Genomic DNA, 22,559 nt, shown 5'->3' on the forward strand with positions numbered 1-22,559 from the left:
TAAATACTTATCAGTTTGTATCTATACAAAATTTTCTCCCATGAAAACTGTATATGTGTCCCTCTTTGAATGTTCAGAAAATCAATGCCATAAGGAAAACTGTTATGGGCAGTTCGGTTTATTGAGATTTACACCAATTTCATGATCTGCTGTGACATATAAGGAAATATAATCTGCCTAACTGACAGTGCTTCGAAACCTACCTCTGGGGAGTATAATTGTAGAATAAAAACAACATGAGATGTAATAATACTCATTTCTATTGATAGTCTGAGGCTTATAACATTAGGGGTGCAAAGCTGTGACCTAGATAATGTGGTGTTTCATTTTTACATTTCTCATGTGGATAACACTTATTTGTGACTAGGCCTAGGCTATACCTATATCATTGCATGGGTAGGCTAAGCTTAACTTATTTCAGCCAAAATTTGTTTAAGTTTGACCAACAAATACCCAAAATAATTATACATTGAAGTATAGTCTATATTGAGATTAACCATACACAAGTTTCTTGGTTTTTATAAAAGTAAAGTACAAAATTATCATTTTATAAATTAAATTTCACATTATCAATTCATATAACCTAAAGTTACTAATATAGCTTAACTGGTTATAGCCTAGCCTGGGTAAGTTTTACACTCAGAGGTTAATCTAGGCCACTACAATAAATGCAGCACTTGCAATTTTAAGCAATCTCTTCTTTCACTGTCGGCAATCACTGATAGCCATTTTCCGAACATGTAGACCACTAGTAGTATAGCCTAGGCCTAGTCTTTTAAAAGCGAAGGCAAGCTAGGCCTACAGGGTCTAAGACTAAAGTATACTGACCCAAGAGCACAATTGTCTATGCATATATTCACTAAAAATGTGTGGCTTTGATTAGCTGTGCCCTCTGAAGCTACCGTACACTACAATTACTCGAATTTGGTAGAAGTAGTCACTAAAAGCGGCCGTTAATAAGGGAAGGTCTTGCTTTGAAAATGACACTTAGGTCTAGACTTAGACCTAGTCCAGAAGTGAAGGTACTTACTATACAAATACAAGCCTATACTATCTCGTAGCCAGTACAGTGTATTTACTACATCAGGGAATGAATCTGGCCTAGCCTAACATCGTAAGCCTGAGTGCTAACGTTAGGTTATACTTCAATATCGCGCGTACTGACTGTATCACAGAAATAACAAAATCGACATGATCCCGGTATTCCACTTTTACATTTAAACACTGATTTAAGGTTACTCATACCCCATGATATAGCAAGAATTTGACTTCGTCATCTGCAATATTTAGATGGTTATTTGCACATTTCTTCGTTGTATTTGAAAGTTTCTCCTGCTTGCGATTGTCGTCGTAGCCTCGTAGGAAGCTGCTAGATCGAACGTCTTGAGTCGCGACTACCAACCAATCAGAGGCGAGGATTGCAATATGCAAATAATCTATTTTCACCAGGGTTAAGTTAACGATCAAGTTTACGCCAGGACGGATGGAGCGTAACCAGGATGATGTTAACTAACCTAGCCAATAACCAAGATAATGTTAGCAAATTGTTAACCAGGAAAATTTCACCAGGTTGTTTTTAGAGTGTGTGTGCCCTCTGACTAATGGGTGTAATGACTAGTTGTTACGTAATATGTCTGTTGTCTCTGCTCTTCAACATTAAAGGTATCAATATTTGACAGAAGGAGAACCAAACGTTAGTTTTCTCATATATTGAGAGATTCTAAACAACTCAGCAGAGAGTCGATTTGTGAGTTATAAAACTTGACCGACTTAAACAGATTACCATATAATATTAAAAAACACCACACAACTTAATACTTTCGGACAGGGTTCAATATCCGAATAACTACACGAATATTAAATTTAACTCTATTGCACATGTTATAACATTTATGTCAACTGAGATAACATCATGAGCTTCAAATGCTCATCAGACTGTAATATCTCATCCTTCGTACAAAAGAGCGCTGAGATAACTGCTGAGGCTCATCAATATAAGTGACTGAACTTTAAGTATAATATACAGACCAATAGTTCAGTTTATTGCATGGCCACAGATCCCGGTGGTACAGCGGGATGCGTCCCTACCAATTTTTTTCCGTGATGGGGACAAGGTATACCATGTCCCCACCAGTTTTTCTGAACCAAACGCTGCATTTCAGCCTTCGAATGTCTTCGAATGTCGAATGTCCTGCAAAAATCAATACAGGGCAAGAATCAAACTGTGGCAGGGATACTTTTAATGGTGGACTCCTTGAAAAGAGAACTCCAGTCGTTACGATCAGAAGCTATCTTCCACCAAATATTTGAAGAGGCAGAGGAAATGGCTGAAAGTCTTGGTTTAGAAGAGTTTTTGCTACCTCGGATACGCAAGATTCCAATGCGAATTGAAGGCGGAATTACAACACACAATTTTGACAGTGTAGAAGAACTGTATCGACCTCAACATTTCAAAGTTTTAGACAGTGTAAATTTGGATACATATTTCACATCAACGGATCTTACGGAATATGGGAAACTGACCGCAATGCTAATTACTGTAGAGTGCAATGCAGTTGTTGCTGGACGTTTCCCGAAACTGACTACTGATCTAGAACACGAACTTGCATTTCTTCACAGGAACTCCACAGGTACGTACATCAGTGACTTCCATAAAATATTTGAATCAATGAGCTCAGATGTTCGAAAGATGTTTCAACAAGATGAACGATTAATCAGACTCATTCTCGTAAATCCAGTAAGTTCCTGCACTGTTGAAAGATCATTCATTTCCTTGAGTAGACTGAAAACTTGGTTACGTAGTACCATGAAGCAATCAAGGCTTAGCCATCTCCTGCTATGCGATGTTCATAGTGAAATTCTGGACAGAATCGAACCACGCGATATCGCGGAGAAATTCATCGACAACAAGCCAGATTCACGGAGTAAAGTATTTGGATGTTTCTAATTATATGTCTCTGAAGTAAGAATAAACAGGGCCTTACAACATGTTACACTATAGTACACTTTTCATCTTACTGCGAGACGTATGAGCTAAGATGAATTTACGAGCATGCAGGAGCAGCATTCACATTAGTTGATGTAACTTAAATTATCACCAGTTCTCATTTTATTATATTTATACACATTTGTTAAATATAGGACGGAAATCGCATTTGCGGCAGTCCACTATTGTTATCTGGGAGAGGACCCCAGACTCATCGCATACCAAAGTCTACTTGGATTATTTGTCCCTGATATTTTTTTTTTCTGCAGACGCCCATGCATTTATCCAAAGTAAATTTTTAAGCCATGAGATCTAAAACTTAAGGAGGTTTGGGGAGCATCATTGGGTCTGGGAGGTGTTATTTCCGGCGATCTGGGAGGTATATTTGCCAAAAACATTCTTGTACGCTACGTGCTAACCCATGGTCGAGCTCCGCTTCGATAGTATCAGAGAACAGACACGCGTCCCTACCGTTATCCAAGACTGATCTGCACCCATGCCCCTATCTGTGAACATTTTGTTACCACTTACATATACTGGGTCATAATTTATTACACCTTTTACATTCCTCCATATATAAAATTCTTAAAAACATCGCAAGTTCAGTCAGTCGACAGGAATTTTAGGATTTCTGTAATGAATGATGGATTTGCGCTGTCAAAAATTGATCATTTGGCTATGCTACAAGCACGCGATCTGTGTTCCATCACACTAACAATATGCATACATAGTGTCTGAGTAATAGGCATGCAGGACGTTCGTACGTATTCTGTTGAATAGCTGTAACAGTGACAGAAAATGCTGTTTAAAGCATTTTATCTTTATTTCAAGCCCTATTTGGGTTGTAGACCTTAGCTTTGGTATGTGCAGTGAGCCTACTGGCAAACGGGGTACCAAAGTGTTGGTTAAGTGCGCCTGGGATCGCCCGTACCCGACCACCTGGATAGCTATTGACAATTATGCCTGAATCACTGACCGGCTTCCATTGTCATGGGGAAATCAGTAAAAAACGGTTATTTTCCAAAGTAAAACATCAAACAGTCACGAAATACCGGACTACCCGACATAAATTTAGAAGGGGAGGGGTAGATGTATGGTCACAGCAAGAAAGACATTATAAAATTCAAATTCACCAGGGGTCAAATTGTCCAAAATAAAAACAGATTTTACACAATCATCAAGGACAGATGTCATATGTTGGTGTATCTATCACCTTTAGTACAAGAAGCCTGTTGTTGATGTCAATGGTCATTTCAGGACAGCCTGTGTCATTTTGAATGTATTGTTTGTCACACAGCTTTTCACTGCTTTTCACTGTATTACTAAGATCAAGTATGTTGTACACCCTCAATATTCATTACTTCAGATTAAAGGAGAAAATAGCTCATGTTACATCATCGAAAGCACTTTGCATTTTTGCATTCTGATTTCTGATGAAACAGCTTCTTTAAATGCAAATGACTAACCGTTGTATCTACAATTAAGAGAGAGCCTCGCAATAATCGTGAGGTCCGCCATTTAAAATGATGAGCTGTAGGTGACATTCTAAAGGGATATCGTAAATATTGATAACAAAACAGAAAGTTGAATTTTCAGAGTGGATTAATATTAGATTACTTCAAAGGTCGATGCTTTGTGTAAACTATAAATAGTAAATAAGAGATAAGGAGAGATCCACTTTGATGTAATCTTTGTCGAGCCAGGGACCTGTTAGTAAAGTGACTGGTTCTGTTGACTTATATAATTATACATTGATTTATGATAATTTTGTTAGTTTGATTCATCCATGCATACTGTATTTATATATTCAACATATCGTCGCTTTGCAAAATACTCACGGATAATATCACTCAAAGGGAAAACAAGTGAAGACCTTAGTTAAACGCAATCAGTCACGAAAGTTGTTGTGACGTCATAATCGATAGAGCGCCTTACAGTAATTACATAGTTTTAGATGAGTACCTTAAACATAAGAAAGCTGATTTTAAAATAAACGTTGATAAAGATTTAATACTCAGCATTCTAATAACTCTAACAGTGTATGAACGAGAGTTCAACAGGAATTGTTGTACTGTTTTTAAATAAAAAAGCTACATATGTGTTATCAAACTGATTGAGTGACTTCTGTAACATGGTGTAACTTTACTGAAAGCCCTGTCTATATTATGAACTTTTTATGCACTTTGAAAATCTAGAGAAATGTTATTTTCTCGATGATACAATATGAATGACGTTACACTCGAATTCTTCGAGTCATCATATTACTACAGTCCTCAATATAAAATAACAAACGATAGATATGAAACTGGATTTTACTCTTTTTTTTGCATGCTTGGGGTTTGTTCCTTGTGGTCGTCTTGTTTAGAACCGCCGGTCCTTGTCTGTCTATTGTGCTCTTAAAATAACATAAAGTGTATTTTGATACACTAAGCACACAGTGAAGGACTTCTTTGTTATGTCGTTGTACACTGCCCTTCATTTATTTAAATTATCAATTTTTCGCCGGTAAAACCACCTCTAACAGTAGCTGTATGTGCATGCACTCGTGACAATCCCTGGTTAGTGTTGTTGATAAGTAAATGGCAGTGCAAAGTTCACAAAGTTCGTTACAGCAGTCAAATTATATCTGAATTGTTCAATATAAAAAAGAAGATATGGTGAGTAGGTAATTAGGTAGTCAGCTGACAGAGCTCAGCCAATCAGTGACGAGCAGAGTATATATCGTCGTTGATGGTATCTACCTGAGAGATTGATCGAACATTCACTTTTGGCACGGTTATTTGAACGAAAGGAAACAAAATCACAAATTGGTACCTGGACCCAGACACGGATCTGGGAGATTGGCGGATAAGTAGGTTTACATAAGAAGCTATTAACACAGCCTTACACGTAGAACATGTAAAATCTATTTATATTAGCATAACTATGCGTCAGAATGCCACATTTTTGTGAATGTTTTCTTCTGAGGAGCCTTTTCCAGCCAGATGAATTTGGATATTTCTGATCTACATTTTTCCATATTTCAATTGGAATTACTGTAAAAGGTGATCAGCATAGTGCCTGTTAACATGCTAGAGAAGTCGAATGATGGTCACCCCTGTCCATTTTCACTTGCATTGCACTGCTGCCCTCAAATAATTTCCCTCTTTATCACACCATATTCTATATAGTTAGTCTATTTTCATTGTATTGACAGGTTTGAGTTCTTTAAAAAAAAAACATTTAGTGACTTCTTACTTCAATCGCAATTTAGTTCACTTCAAAATTGAAATGAGCAAACAGTTCCGGAGGATTGCTCCGAACACCACCCATCCTTTGCAACATTGGTGTCACTGATTCGAGTCCCGAATTTCTAGCTCTTTTCAATGGTTTATCATTTCTTCGTTCTTTTTCTCTTTCTTTTTCTTCTTTTTTTTTTCCTTCTCCTTTGATCTTTTTTCTCTTTTTTTTTTCTTCTTCTTCACATTAAAGGAATGCTGTCAGAGAATCTTGCATTTTGTTGTCTTGATTATTATTAATCCATCGCCTCTCGTTTCATCCACAACTCATATAATTCCTGTGCACATATGTTATCATTCCCGTGATACACAGGCATATTACGTGCATAGAATAACGTTCATCGAAACGATTTCAATTTTAATAGATCCACATATAGTTAATAATAAACGCAGCAAGTACTTTCGAACAGCTGATGTGACACAATATACACAACAAGGCATGAATATCAGATACGAATGGTATCATCAAATAAAGGTTTTGCTGTGTACACTATAAACCGCGAACTTTGCTGAACCAGTTACAACTATAGACTGACTCCTAGGCTTACCGATAGCTATTTAGCGTCCAGGTTTGCATATTAAACATCACATGATATGCACGACACCATCTACTGTAGTCAATTGGATGTTCTGTTTTCCCATTGCTATATGATTTCCTTTCGTGATTTTCCTTTGTTATTTAAAGATAAAAATTCTACTATGGATAATAAAAACCTAAGAGATGATCTTAATGGTAAGTAGGCGTATATATATATATATATATATATATATATATATATATATATATATATATATATATATATATATATATATATATATATATATATATATATATATATATATATATATATATATATATATATATATATATATATATATATATATATATATACAGGTGAGTGTAATTATAAAAAGCTCTAAAGAATAAAAAATATTTGTACATTTTTGTAGCGTTGAATTATTTATTCTAACATAATATTAACTGAAATACATGTATGCTAATTAAAGATCTCAGTTTACCATTTTATCCAAATGGAGATATAGCATTCTTTAAATTCGACGAGCTTTTGTGTACTTGTGCATTGCATTATAACTAGTAGTAATATCCAATACTGTGAAAACTACAAAGTCCCATGCAAGTTTATCGTTATTATTTAGCTATATCAGCATCCGGGTATGTGTGTCACTGATTCTGTCACGCTTTGTGAACTGTTGGGGTAGGTATGATTTGTTTCCTTCCTTAGCTCAGGTAGATGGAAACAAGGACACCTTCAGGGATCTGCGTTCAAAGAAAGTTGAAATCCACGACAACTACAGCAAGCTTCGGCAGAGATCTACCATCCAGCGCTTGGAGAAGGCATCTGAACTTTATGTAAGTATGTCCATCATAACACATTATTTTCTGTCAACTAAACCAAAACAACCGAATGTTGATCGATAAACTAAATATACAAAAGAATCAATATCAACAAATCATTTTTTTAACAAATCAATCAAATTCAGTAATGTTTACATTAGATTCATTGATACACAAATCTAAATAAAATTATGTATATTTTATTAAACAACACAGCCCGCCAAGAGAAAGTCACAAATTATCAATATGTTGTTTTATTTGATATAAATATTTTTTCATCGATAACTGTTTCGTTATGAGATATCATCCAAAGCTATGGAAGTATATAAGGTCTACTGCAGTAAAAGTCTCAGATAATCTAGACAGACAGCGTTCCATTCGTTTGTATAAATACGTAAATAAAACCAAACTCTAAACTCCACAGGGTTACCACGAGAGTTAATGAATTACACACCACAACTTAGAGATTACTGATCGAATCAACACAGTACCGTACAACAATTTGCATTATTCATTTCTCAACATGGCTTTTTACAAAATGTTGAAAGGAAAGTAAGATACAATACCGTACCACTTACCGGTAGTAGTGTGAAAACTTCAGTAGAGACGCAAAGTTATATTTAAACTAAAATGTTATTACAAAAACCGAATCACAACGAACAAAGTAACAGTGTGGATTGATTCCACGATATATTCGAGTTTTCGTATGGAGATGTTTTATTTAACGCTGCAGGAAGGCTGATAATTTATATATTGTTTAGATTTCGGATGTAGTATTTTCTAGACGCAGGGTGTTCCTATCAACGTATTGGACACTACATGAAGGTAACATAGGTTAATGCAAATCTTATCAATAAAAAATATTGTCTTAAGGGAATGTCTAAGCAGAATTTGTCGTATCTCAGTCCAAAAGAAGAAATTGATGTGCCAGAAATTACCAATAGCTTTTGAGTTTTTCAAGATATTCACCTTAGAATATATGTTAAAACACTCGAATGCTCCTATAAGTCTTCATATATGACGATTCACCCAATTTGTAACTGGCCTAAATGTTAACAATAATTTATGATTTATAAATAAAAATAACCCTACAAACATCTTCTTCTAACACTGAAAGACATTTTTGCTCCCAATGTATTTGTAATATAGTGTAAGCATATCCCTTATTGTAATCTACGGTACACTTATACCCTATTGTAATGTAGGGTAGACGTATCCTTAATTGTAATATTGGATCTACATATCCCTCATTGTAATATAAGATCTAGATATCCCTCATTGTTATATAAGATGTAAATATTCCTCATTGTAATCTAAGATAAACATATCCATTATTGTAATCTAGGATAAACATATCCCTCATTTTAATCTACGGTGGCCGTAATCTTCAATGTAATCTAGGTTAGGCATATCTCTCATTGTAGTCTAGGTATCCCTCATTGTTATATAAGATGTAAATATTCCTAATTGTAATCTAAGATAAACATATCCATTATCGTAATCTAGGATAGACATATCCCTCATTTTAATCTAGGGTGGCCATAATCATCAATGTAATCTAGGTTAGACATATCTCTCATTGTAGTCTAGGTTATTTGTATCCCCTGATGTAATCTATGGTAAATTTATCCCTTATTGTAATATAGGGTAGACATGTCCTTATCGTAATCTAGGGTAGACATATCCCTCATTAGTCATAAAGGTGTTGTTTTCTCAATGAGTTTTAAGTAGTATCTGAGGTACTAACAGTCTACAGTATTAAGGTACATTGTCCAGTCAATTTAATTCATCGCATTCACTTGTTTGTTATAATTCACTTCTCAAAAAGTAAAAGTGTTATAGATATCCAGCATGGACTGACAGTAGTGTGATTTAATATTCAACAACATTTTGATATCACATTTCTGGTACCTAGAATCATCCCTCAATTTTGTATTACTCAATGGATTTACTAGCAGATATTAGGCCCGTTGGGGGGGGGGGGGGGGTTATGTGGACATGAACAACTTTGGCCCAAATTGTAACCGTTGCGGAGGAGAACAAACACCCTGCAGTTTAAGGGAATATGTTAATGATAACTTAAACTGCTTGATATACGTTGGGTCTGTATTATTTACTTCCTCGACCCCTTTCTTTAGTTCGTACCCAATCGACGTTAGTTGTTAAACTGTATGTTTCCACCGGACATGTATAACGTTATGTTTCTCGTACATTTCTTTTGGCAAAAAATGTCTACACTGACGGGGAAAACACCTGTATATGAGTATCGGTGACTCAATGCTATTAAATACCTCTACACATCTATCACTGACAACGAGTGGTTTAGTGATATATTCGTGGGAGTTGTTTGTTACCACTGACTTCTTGATTGGTTATTTAGACGGATTATTTAATGGAGAAGAGACCGCAGTTAACAGCTAAAACAGTAATTATTTATCAGTGACATCATTTGACGGTATGGTATAGAGGCATAGGCTAGGATATTTATATTGGCCAGGCCAAACATAGGTACAGGTTGGACATATATGGTTATGTTAAGCATCTCAAATATTTTAATTGAATCTAGAAGTACTACTTAGAATTTGAAAGAAGACATGCTTAGTAATTAATCTAAGTCATACATAATAAAGATCTTAGCCTAATATTGACTGCTTTTCAGAAACGCCCAAGTTCAAACATACCTTAACTATAAAAGAATTGAATAAAAACCACTGAGTTATGTTTAAGGTTCTCGAATTAAGCTTAACATTCTCGGCGAGCTTATCGTTCATCACATAACATACATTCATGTAAGAAACCTGCAGTTTTGACTGAATAGGCTGTCTGAAATAATATTACTAACTAACTAATTAATTTAGATCTACCAAATACTGTCAATAAAAAAAGATGTGCTGTCCTCGCGCTAATAAACTGAGGGCGCTATACAGCCAGACAACCATTTCCCCCTCAAGACCCACAATAAAGAAACCGTGACAAGATCATGGACGTTTGACAACAGTTTAATACGTTGATGAATGAGTGAGAAGACGGTAAAACTGAAAGAAACAAAGGAAAAAACTATGTCTAAATAACAAGGTGAGAATAATGAACATGTTATAAAAACAAGGCTAGATAACATATGCCACAAGAAGGTGACATTCCTGACTAAAGATAAAGTGAAATTAACATAGGCAAGGTGAACAAATACTGTATGTCTGACTTGTGGTTATCCGAAAACTGTACACTATATATACTACAATGACAACGTAGGGAACACATAATACGTAACTGAAAACAATGAGTAAACAATGGTCTAACCGAAACTCCATACAACCAAAATCCTAGCTACACGTACCCTGTACGCACACCATGCAAATAACAAAGATAACATAACCCGTAAATAGAAGCCCAAGGGTAACGAAACATACTGAATGCGTTGAGGTAATAGAATACTCAAGAATAGATGTGAAGTACACGCAATAATAAAATAGATACCTAAAATTACTACAATAAACAACCTAGTATGACTGCTATAAAAAACCCTAACAACCAGGTAACGTGTGAGCCCAAGTACGCAAATCTCACGAACCGTAAGTAACAACGTAAAACAGGAACGTAGCGGAATTGGTCTACGGTAATACATAATGGAGAATAGAAAACATTTGGGCACCTCACAAAACACAGCAGAAACTGGCCAATAACAACTTAGATTTACAATTTTGTGATCCTAAATGGCAGTAAATAATACAACAAATACTTACAGACTATCACACTCCAAGGATAGAAACTATGAGTATAGATTAAGGGTATATGATTGCATCTAAAACAAGCGATGCTTCTGAGATTAACGTGAGAATTGTAAACAAAACGATTTCTGCGCGTCCACAAGAAAAGGGTGGCGCTATACTAAAAAGAAGACATGAATAGGAATAAAATCAAAAACACAACACTCCCCGCCTGGTATATATAAATATACCAAACCTCAAAAAAACAACAACAACAATCTAAGAAGACCATATAAAGAACAAGTGTCAAAAGAACAGTTCAAGTATCAGAAAGAAGCAATATGACTTGGGTAATAGGCCTTAAGAACACCTTGGCTTTTCCATCCTTGGCAACTCTAACATCAATCTTTCGGACGCTTCCATCAGCATCAGGGTAAACTTTGTCTATGATTCCGAGTGGCCACTCGTTGCGACTGACTTGGTTATCCTTCAACAGGACTACGTTTCCAATCTTGAGATTTGGTCTTCGATCAACCCATTTCTTGCGTTCTTGGAAGGAACTCAAATAATCACGACGCCAGCGTTTCCAAAAGTTTTCGGCAAGACATTGAACTTGTTTCCAATGCTTCTTATGTAGTGCAGGGGTATCAAAGTTCCCAGCAGGAGCACTGGTAGCGTCCACCTTTTGAGTGAGTAACATTGCTGGGGTAAGAACTGTAGGCTGGTCGGGGTCACATGACACTGGTACAAGGGGTCTTGCGTTCATGATTGCCATTACTTCAGCTAGAAAGGTACACAAAATCTCATGGGTAAGACGGGTGTGTTTAGATTGCAATAGCATTGCATTGAGTATCTTCCGAGCTATACCAATCATCCTTTCCCAAGAACCACCCATATGAGAAGAATGCGGTGGATTGAACAACCAAACACATCCTTTCTCTAGGAGATGCTTTCGGAGCTCTCTGGTCTCAGCAATGATGCCTAACTCCTTACATGCGCCAACAAAGTTAGTTCCCCTATCAGAACGTAGAACTCTTGCAGGGCCACGAATGGCAAAAAACCTCCGGAGAGCATTTATGAAGCTCGATGCTGAAAGGGACTCAATGACTTCCAAGTGCACTGCCCTTGTATACATACATGAAAATATGACTGCCCACCGTTTGTTATTAGCACTAGCACCTCTGGTTCTACGTGCCAAGACTTGCCATGGGCCGAAGACATCAACGCCGACACTGGTAAAAGGTGGTTCACATGTGACTCTATCAGCTGGTAGGTCAGCCATCAGTTGATACTCTTCTTTGCCTCTTAGTTTCTTACAAGTGACACATACCTTGATCACATTGCAGGTACGGCGCTTGCCTCCGACAACCCAAAACCCTGCAGCTCGGATGGCTCCCTCAGTTATATGTCTACCTTGGTGGGCCACGGATTCATGATAGTGTCTGATGATAATCGTAGAAACATGTCCAGGAGGAACAATGACTGGATGCTTCTCTTCTTGGGTGAGGTCCGCGTCAGACAAACGTCCACCAACTCTTAACAGACCGTGCTTATCAACCTGTGGATTTAGCCTTCTGAGTGAGCTTCCTTTAAGTAAGGCTCGTCCACGTTTAATGCAGTCCAATTCCTCCTTATAAGCATCTTGTTGGATGGAACGGAGGACTGTAATTCTAGCTTGTGAAAATTCATCAACTCCGCAGGAGGTGTGGGAGCATTTCCAAGTTCCTTTACCAGGCTTACCAGGAATCTTCTTGAAAGACTTTGCTATCTGCAAAAGTTTACCGACAGCGTTAAGTAAGCCTTTCCAATTTGAAAAACGTTCAAAGCGATGAGCACCTAAATCAACATTTGAAGTTTTTGTTAGCATGGTAGTGACGACAGGTCGAACTTCAAAATCTGCTTCAGGTTGCACAAGGTCATAGTTGTTCACTTCAAGCAGTTCTTGGCGGGACAGAAACTCCGGGCCTGTAAACCACATACTGTCTTGAAGCTCATGTGATGCAATGGATCTAGACGCCAAGTCTGCAGGATTTTGCTTGGTAGCAACGTAACACCACTGTTCTGGACGTGTCGACTGTCTGATGCGATTTACTCTGTTTGATACGTAGACGTAGAATCGTCTGGTAGTGTTGTTAATGTAACCAAGGACGATCTTACTGTCTGTGAAGAACCTTACAGTATCTATTTCTAGATCAATTTCATCCTTGATGTACTCATACAACTCCACTGCCAAAACTGCAGCGCATAACTCTAGTCGAGGAATTGTGTGGGCTGGTTTTGGTGCTAACTTCGCTTTTCCCAACAAGAATCCAACTTGGTAATTTCCTTCTTCGTTGACGACTCTGATGTAGGCCAGTGCTCCAATGGCAAATGTAGAAGCATCAGAAAAGATACACAATTCCTTCTTTTTAGTCAACGACAATGACGATTGGATGATGCACCGGGGAACATGCACATCTTCTAACAACTTCAAGGATTCCTTCCATTTAAACCATTCAACTTCTCTTTCAAAACTGAGAGGCTCGTCCCAGTCGTTGATCTCAGAACTAAGTTCTCTCAATAGGGCCTTTCATTTTATAGTTATCGGAGCTGTCAAACCAAGGGGATCATACAAACTGTTGACGACAGATAAAACACCTCTCTTTGTGAATGCTTTGTCTTCTGAAGAAACACTGAATGTGAATGCATCAGTATCAAGGTCCCACAACATGCCTAAACTTCGCTGAATAGGGAGTGGATCTGAGGATAGATCTAGATCCTTTATGCCTTTGGCTCTGTCATCTACATCAAATGCCTTTACCACTTCTCCGCTGTTTGAAGCTATTTTATGGAGGTTAATGTTTGACTCAGCTAGCATTGCTCTTGTTCTTTTCAGAAGGTCAATGGCTCCTTGAGGTGTGGGGGATGAAGAGAGGCCATCATCAACATAGAAATTTCTTTCAACATATTGTTTAGCATCACTTCCATGGATTTTTTCTCCTTTTTGAGCTGCTCTCCTTAAGCAGTAAGTGGCGACTGATGGGGAAGGACTATTTCCAAAAACATGTACCTTCATACGATACTCACAGATTTTCTTTGTCATGTCGTTGTCCTTGAACCACAGGAACCTGATCTTCCTCAACTAGAAAGTTATAAAACATCTGCTGTATGTCGGCTGAAAAGGCTATGGGATCCTTCCTGAAACGCATTAGCACACCCAAAAGTGGGTTGTTCAGATCTGGACCGCTTAGTAGCACACTGTTCAACGAAATGTCATCAAATTCTGCTGAGGAATCAAACACGACACGAATCTGGTCAGGCTTTTGTGGGTGATGCACCCCGAATATGGGGAGATACCAACATTCTTTCCCATGTTCTAATGGAGGGGCAGGTTCGGCATGATCATTGTCCAACATTTTTTGAACAAACTCAGCAAACTGATTCTTCTTGGTGGAATCCTTCTCCAATGACTTGCGCAGAGAGTACAAGCGCTTCTGTGCTTGTATCCGGTTATTTGGTAGGCGCCTCCTCTCAGGACGGAAAGGTAATGGTGCCACCCAACTTCCATTTTCATCTTGATGGACATGTCTATCCATTATGTCCAGAAAAATGTTATCTTCTATAGAAAGGGCTTCTTTTTCATCATCATTTGTTTTGTCAAATACTGCTGTACCAAACTGAACCTTCCCTGTAGATCCCTTGTTACCGGTGATGTTTAAGCCACTCTTCTGAGTCTTGTCAATTCTCTCTTTCACTTGAATCATGTTGGAACAAGGTTCCATGAGCGAGGTACGCCCATTACTGTAAACACTGGTTTTGAAGACGTTGTGGTGTTTGGGCTGGTGGGATGTGCCCAAACACACTTCTCCAACAATAACCCATCCCAGGTCTAGTCGCTGGGCATACGGAGCATCATGAGGGCCGTTGATGTGTTCCCGCACCTTGTGTGCCCTCAAGACATCTCTTCCGAGCAGTAACAAAATCTGCACTTGCGGATCAACTGGAGGTATCTTGTTTGCAATGTGCTTCAAATGGGAAAAATGATTTGCAATATCTGGTGTTGGGATTTCCTGTCTGTCATCTGGGATTATTTCACACTCTATCAGCGCTGGCAAGTGAAATTTGGCTTTGTCATCAATGGAACTTATCATCAGGTTGTTAGCTCTCCTACCTGCTGTCTCCATAATACCTGAACAAGTCCTCAGTGTGTAAGGGGTGGTGGTAGATGTTATGCCAAGTGCATCAAATAGTTGTGGTTTAGCCAGGGACCTGTTACTCTGCTCGTCCAATACAGCATAAACCTTGATTGCTTCATGTTCCTTCCTCTGTGTATACACCTTGACTTGGCATACCTTCGAACAAGAGCGTCCACCTAAATTATCCCCACAAATTTCAGTGCACTTAGAGGTAACAGACGAAGAGTTCTGCTCCCCACCATTATCTCCCTTAGTAACTTGTGTATCACGAAAAAATGCTTGATCAACATGGAGGGCGGTGTTGTGTCTCACACTTCCACATTCAGCACACTTCACCGATACTTTGCAATTTCTAGCAACATGATCACTTGTCGCCATACATCTGAAACAAAGTCTGTTTTCCATGAGGCAAGCTTTTCTCTCTTCCAATGGCATCGCCAGAAATGCTCGACATTTGAGCAAAGGGTGTGGCTTTTTGTGAATAGGGCATTGACCACTTGCTGGAGAACTTTCAATCATACCAGTGATGTGTGTCTTCACTCTTTCTGGATACGCAAACCTTCCTGCTGGGCTGTTTACCTCGAAACTAGGATCGTTGAGAATTTTGGCTTCCTGTCGTACAAATCTGGAAAACACAGAAAATGGTGGGAACGTCACATTGTAGTCTTCCTTATACCTAGCTCCCTTTGAACGCCATTTATCTTGAAGTCCTGGTGGGAGCTTTTCCACTATTCGTTTCACCCCACCGGCCGAGTCAAGGTAACTGAGACCAGGGAGAGTTCCGTCTCTCATAGCACACTCCAGTTCTAACAACACATCACCTAACTCTCTGATTTTTGTGTTATCCTTGGTGTTCACCTTTGGGAAATCATCAACTTTCCTCAACAATGCTTGCTCCACTACTTCTGGAGCTCCATAACACTCATCCAGGCGTTGCCATACCATATCTAATCCCACTTGTGGGTTAGTAACCTGAGCTGAGCGTAATCTTTTGGCATGTAATGACGACTTTCCACCTAGCCACTTTATCAACAGATCAAGTTCTTCCCTGGGTAACAAATTAAGATCCCTAATCACATCTCTAAATGATGCCTTCCATGCTCTGTAATTTTCTGGTTTCTCGTCAAATATAATAAGCCTGGAACTCACCAAGTCTTTTCGAATAAGATACTTAGCAAGGTCTTCAGTCTCTTGCCGGTAATTTGCTCTTGTCTGAGTGATGATAGGATTTCTTGAAGCTGCCTGATCACTAAAATGGTGTTGAATATAATCACTGGTTCGTTGATTGGAATTTACTTCGTGAATATCTGCATCACGTAATTCGTCATGGCTTCCTAATGATTGATCTTCATCATACACTGCGGCTTCAGCTGTAGCAGCAGCAGCTACCTTTTCACTTTGCAGAATAAGCATATCAGCGTCCAGTGCTGCCTTTTGTCTCAACAGTTCAGCCTCTTTGTTTGCATATGCGAGCAATGCCCGAGCCGATTCAACCTTAGCGCGTGCCTTCATTGCTGCTGAACTCGTGGAGGATCCATATATGCTAGAGCTTTTAGTGGATTTTGACTTAACAGATTTTGTGTCAACGTTGGCTGAATCACGATGTTGCCTTGTACTGCTGTCGTGATCCATTGTTTTACTTCGGTCTGTTTCCTTACCAGTTGCTTCGCTGGGTTCTTTCTCAACACGGAAATGTCTTCCTGATCGTGTACTCATTGCTATGCCTTGATTCAGTCTTTTTACTGTGCTGTCCTCGCGCTAATAAACTGAGGGCGCTATACAGCCAGACAACCATTTCCCCTCAAGACCCAAAATAAAGAAACCGTGACAAGATCATGGACGTTTGACAACAGTTTAATACGTTGATGAATGAGTGAGAAGACAGTAAAACTGAAAGAAACAAAGGAAAAAACTATGTCTAAATAACAAGGTGAGAATAATGAACATGTTATAAAAACAAGGCTAGATAACATATGCCACAAGAAGGTGACATTCCTGACTAAAGATAAAGTGAAATTAACATAGGCAAGGTGAACAAATACTGTATGTGTGACTTGTGGTTATCCGAAAACTGTACACTATATATACTACAATGACAACGTAGGGAACACATAATACGTAACTGAAAACTATGAGTAAACAATGGTCTAACCGAAACTCCATACAACCAAAATCCTAGCTACACGTACCCTGTACGCACACCATGCAAATAACAAAGATAACATAACCCGTAAATAGAAGCCCAAGGGTAACGAAACATACTGAATGCGTTGAGGTAATAGAATACTCAAGAATAGATGTGAAGTACACGCAATAATAAAATAGATACCTAAAATTACTACAATAAACAACCTAGTATGACTGCTATAAAAAACCCTAACAACCAGGTAACGTGTGAGCCCAAGTACGCAAATCTCACGAACCGTAAGTAACAACGTAAAACAGGAACGTAGCGGAATTGGTCTACGGTAATACATAATGGAGAATAGAAAACATTTGGGCACCTCACAAAACACAGCAGAAACTGGCCAATAACAACTTAGATTTACAATTTTGTGATCCTAAATGGCAGTAAATAATACAACAAATACTTACAGACTATCACACTCCAAGGATAGAAACTATGAGTATAGATTAAGGGTATATGATTGCATCTAAAACAAGCGATGCTTCTGAGATTAACGTGAGAATTGTAAACAAAACGATTTCTGCGCGTCCACAAGAAAAGGGTGGCGCTATACTAAAAAGAAAACATGAATAGGAATAAAATCAAAAACACATCAAAAGAAGTGATTATATGTGGTGAAATCAATGCAAAAGTTGGCTCATCAAATCTTTTCTTTCCTTAACATATTGGAAAATACACCACTGGAAATACTAATACTATTGGTGAATTCTTAACAGACGTAATTGTACGTAACGATCTATACTTATGTAATACTTTCTACAAACACAAACTTGAGCAAATCAACACTTATACAAGTAATTTTATACCCAATAATCACAGAAACCCTATCAGGAGCCAAATTGACTATATCATAGCCCCATTAAACTTCAAAATTATTAATATTGATGCTCGAGCTTATAATGGCCTTCATATTAACACTGATCACAAAATCATTATAAGTAGTTTTACCCTGAATAGCTCAACAAGAAGACAAATTTATCCAGTCAATAAGACTGATGAAAGTAGTAATTCCTGTCATCTTAAATAAAAAAAAAATTACTATAATGAAAACGTATTTAACACATTAAACGAAACCAATTTTTCACAGTCACCAGCTACTTATTGGAAGGAACTGTCAACAGTTTGTTTAAACAATGCCCGAAACTTAAATCCACCATTAAAAAAATATCGTTTTAATAATAATAAAATAGCAAGCTTATCCAAGAAACAAAAAGACCTTAGACTACAGATTGACAACTGTAAAAATATTGATCAAAAGAGAAATTTAAAAACTAATAGGAACAAAATAATTAAACAACATATTCTAGTCAAAACTACCCATGAACAAAAATTAATTGACGAAATTTCCGACATTGAAAATTGTTAGGATGACTCCCACCCTTTCTTTAAAGCAATAAGAGTAGTACAACAAAAGATAAGAGAGACTCTATAACAATTAAAATTGGCGATAAACATATAGGAGAAACCGACGCAAAATTAAAGAAATCAGCAAACATTTCGAATAGACTTTTAACTGCAATATTCCAGATCCCAAACCAAACGTGTTTCCAGAGAAACTAAACACGCCTTTTGATGAAGATGAGATTAAACAAGCAGTCTCATCCTTAAAATATAATAAAACCACAGGTTGTGACAAGGTCACAGCCGAGCATCTAAAATATGCCCCATGCACACACAAACACAAAGCAAATATCTTAAATAGTATAGCCGAATCAGGAGATTTCCCAATTGAAATTAAACAATGAGTCCTAACTCCTATCCAAAAACCGGGAAAGACCAAAGGTCCAACAGAAAACTTAAGACCAGTCATTTTATTATCAACACTGAGGAAAATTCTTGTGGTTTGTGTGGCCAGGAGGATTCGTCCGTCAATTGATGAGCATATCCTCCCCATTACCTAAACTGCCTACACTTCAGGACGTTACACGGCTGAACTTGTCTTCGCTTTTAAAGTGCTAGCAGAAAAAGCTATAACATCCATAGGTTACACTATAAATCTATTGAGCTAGATATGAGCAAGGCGTTCGACACAATTCAAAGAGGATCCTTGCTAACTGACCTAGAACAGGTTCTTGATAACGACGAACTTCACCTGATATCACTACTAATCGATAACGTCTCATACACCGTCAAATTAGAGGGCAAACTCGGACTTGCTTTTAACACTAACATTGGTTCACCACAAGGAGATAGTGCAAGTGCACTATTTTCTATAACTTATCTAGCCAACTCTTTGAAATCAGATGATAATAATATCGATGCAGTTATCCTGCCATCGCAGTTAGTTGATCATGATTACAGCACTACCACCACTAATTCTTTTTTCACAGTAGACCAACAATACGCTGATGATATCTCTTGGGCATCAACTGGTCAGCATATACTGCAAGATATCGAAAAACGAGTTTCTGACAAACTGGCAGTAAGAAATCTAAAAATCAATTGCACAAAAACTGAGAAATTTACAATCACAAGAAAAGGAAATGAAAGTTGGAAGAAGTGTAAATATGTTGGAATCTTGCTGGGGACCGAAGAAGACATTAACAGAAGAATTGGTATAACCAACGGTGCTTTCAACACACTGTCAAGCATTTTTAAAAGCAAAAACATAAGCCGGAACGTTAAGCTTAGGATTTTTGAGACTTTATTAAAGAGTATTTTTTGTACAATTGCGAACTGTGGGCACAACAGGGATCTTGATCGCAAAATTGACACTTTTCAAAGGAGACTACTTCGAAATATTCTCAACATTAGATGGACCAATAATAATTGGTTATCAAATGATGAGCTATACAACGAAACCAACCAAACACCTTGGTCATCGATAGTCGCACATAGAAATTGAGATTTTTTGGTCATGTAGCAAGACTCCAGAAGGACGCTCCAGCAAAGGTTGCTTCAAGAGAAGCACTGAGACATACTGCTAAAGCAGTTGGAAGGCCCGTGACTACCTTGCTTGGAAAAATAAAGTCGCAATTCAAGGACATTAATATTAACAATTTCGAGGAAGCAATAAACCTTGCGCAAGATCCTAATACGTGGCGGAGGTTAATAACTGAGCATGTCGAATAGACGAGACTCAACTTACTACTACTACTAATTATTTTAATGACCTAACTCCTCCCAATATAACTAACATTTAATGTGAAATATAGATTTTAAAATACTGTCTAGACCTTTGATATTCTTTATAACGTTAGTTCCAATTTAACTTTAAACATAAAAAAAATTAAAAACATAATTATTGAAAACAAAGCTTTCATCCATGTCTAGTAGTAACTATGGGGTGTGTTGTTTCACTCACAGCTCTTTTTGAGTTAATTTTGCCTGCTAAATTATAAAAAAAAAACGTACGTCATTTCCAACCATCGGACTTATGATCACATAAAATTTAAAAAGTAAAATGGTTTGCAAAATGAAAGTGCGCCACATATTTTACTCTGCAACAATATATAACAGACGTTAGCCAGAGCCGTATAGCTCTGACCTTAGTTTTAAAAGGGTGTCAGCTGATCAATAAACTTGTAACCACTTGATTTATATCTTGTGTTTGTTAATCTACATTTGTCCGCCAACTGTTCACACCCGCTGAACTCCATAGTCACAGAAGATATTACAATGAAGACCCAAATCATCCGATTAAACTGAAAAGTAGTAAATAATTAATATAATTAAACACTAAAGGATATGATGTGTTTCCATATAAAAAAATTATTTGTAAAGAAAATGTAAAAAAGCGGATGGTGTTATTTATTTGGAAGACACGATCATTTTTAGAAAGATAAGATCATATGCAATACCCAATTAAGGATTATCTACAAACACAAAGAGAGAAAAATGTGACATTTCGAAGAAAAACACTAGAAGTTAAGTCACACTCAAACCGTAACTTAGGGATGAAGTTGATAATTCAGGGAACTATCGGTAAATTTCACATGATGTTATTTAAATAAAATTGATTAGCTTTTAGTAGTTATAGAGATTTCAACATATATACATGATTTCAAAAAATCCTGTTAAAAGGCAGGTCAATGGAGTTTACGCAAAAAACTTTGAATTTGGTTCATAAATTAAATAATTCGGTAGTTAAAATATTAATTTTCTCTTTAAACATGCACTGTAAACATTAGTTAGTCACGAATGGCAAAAATCTAGTCACAGTGACTAGAGTTAGCTAGTCATTACCAATTCGTTAGTTGCAGACCAATTTGCATGGTCGTTCGACTAACATAAATTAGTCACATAAATTTGTACGAACTTTGTTGACACTCACTATGCATGTCATGTATGTAAGCGTGACGAGAATATTCTAGTCTTCTGTTTGTTTACTTTCTATAACCTTCAGCTTTGACCAATGACGTCATTATTTTTATCCAATCATCGTACCGTAGAATACCGTGTGCTCAGCTGATCAGAGATCAAAAATTCAGACGACGGCCGGCGATTACATGTATACTGTATGCACGTACGTGGTACGTCGTACATCGTACATTGCGGTCATTACCTAACTGTAGATAGAACAGGGCCATCAACAAAATAAGAAGATTCTTAATCATTTAACAAATTGTCAGAAGCAGTTTCAAAATGTGGTCAGTTAGGTAAGTTCAATCACAACTGAAATTCTAATAAATAATAATTGACACAATTGACATAATGTTCAAAGAAGGTTTGAATATCCGCGATATGTTTGGCTGGAAAGTATGGGTAAAATTATAACGTTAGGCCATAGCAAGCAAAACTGTGGCTAACGCTAGGACGTAGCTAGACTAGGAGTTTAGTCTACCTAGTGTAGCCCACATGCGCTCGTAGATGTATATTACCATAGAAGCAGTAATACACACTTATATGACATATTTTATATAAATGTGTAT

General features: G+C 37.4%; 3 protein-coding genes across 6 annotated transcripts in view; 1 reads left to right on the plus strand and 2 right to left on the minus strand.

Annotated features, from left to right (window-relative positions):
* Nucleotides 1-6,783: 6,783 nt before the first annotated feature.
* The window catches only part of LOC139970073 (uncharacterized), a 202,587-nt gene continuing 186,811 nt past the window's right edge, over nucleotides 6,784-22,559 (plus strand). For 2 of the 4 annotated variants that reach the window (XR_011793912.1, XM_071975709.1), the window contains exons 1-2: nucleotides 6,784-6,997; nucleotides 7,509-7,636. Coding sequence is in view for 1 of the 4 variants with exons in the window: in XM_071975709.1 (XP_071831810.1) it covers nucleotides 6,859-6,997; nucleotides 7,509-7,636 (267 nt within the window). In the remaining 3 variants the exon portion in view is untranslated. Of the gene's footprint in view, nucleotides 6,998-7,508; nucleotides 7,637-21,799; nucleotides 22,287-22,559 lie in introns of those variants that run through there. The other 2 variants (XR_011793914.1, XR_011793913.1) reach the window with 2 other exon arrangements.
* On the minus strand, nucleotides 10,605-13,315 carry LOC139969342 (uncharacterized). The gene is made up of 2 exons (XM_071974226.1): nucleotides 11,362-13,315; nucleotides 10,605-10,656 (listed from the first exon to the last, which is right to left on the minus strand). The coding sequence occupies exon 1, from the start codon at nucleotides 13,301-13,303 to the stop codon at nucleotides 11,645-11,647; it is 1,659 nt and encodes a 552-aa protein (XP_071830327.1). The 5' UTR covers nucleotides 13,304-13,315; the 3' UTR covers nucleotides 10,605-10,656; nucleotides 11,362-11,644.
* Nucleotides 14,380-18,286, minus strand: LOC139969341 (uncharacterized). The gene is made up of 2 exons (XM_071974224.1): nucleotides 18,096-18,286; nucleotides 14,380-17,390 (listed from the first exon to the last, which is right to left on the minus strand). Exon 2 carries the CDS (start codon nucleotides 17,214-17,216, stop codon nucleotides 14,388-14,390), a length of 2,829 nt encoding a protein of 942 aa, XP_071830325.1. The 5' UTR covers nucleotides 17,217-17,390; nucleotides 18,096-18,286; the 3' UTR covers nucleotides 14,380-14,387.

The sequence above is a fragment of the Apostichopus japonicus genome, chromosome 7 (genome assembly GCF_037975245.1).
Source record: "Apostichopus japonicus isolate 1M-3 chromosome 7, ASM3797524v1, whole genome shotgun sequence".
NCBI classification, from domain to species: domain Eukaryota; kingdom Metazoa; phylum Echinodermata; class Holothuroidea; order Aspidochirotida; family Stichopodidae; genus Apostichopus; species Apostichopus japonicus.

Coding starts and splice junctions, on each gene's coding strand:
- LOC139969342 (XM_071974226.1), bottom strand. CDS start 13,303: ATGTGGTTTACAGGCCCGGAGTTTCTGTCCCGCCAAGAACTGCTTGAA.
- LOC139969341 (XM_071974224.1), bottom strand. CDS start 17,216: ATGAGTACACGATCAGGAAGACATTTCCGTGTTGAGAAAGAACCCAGC.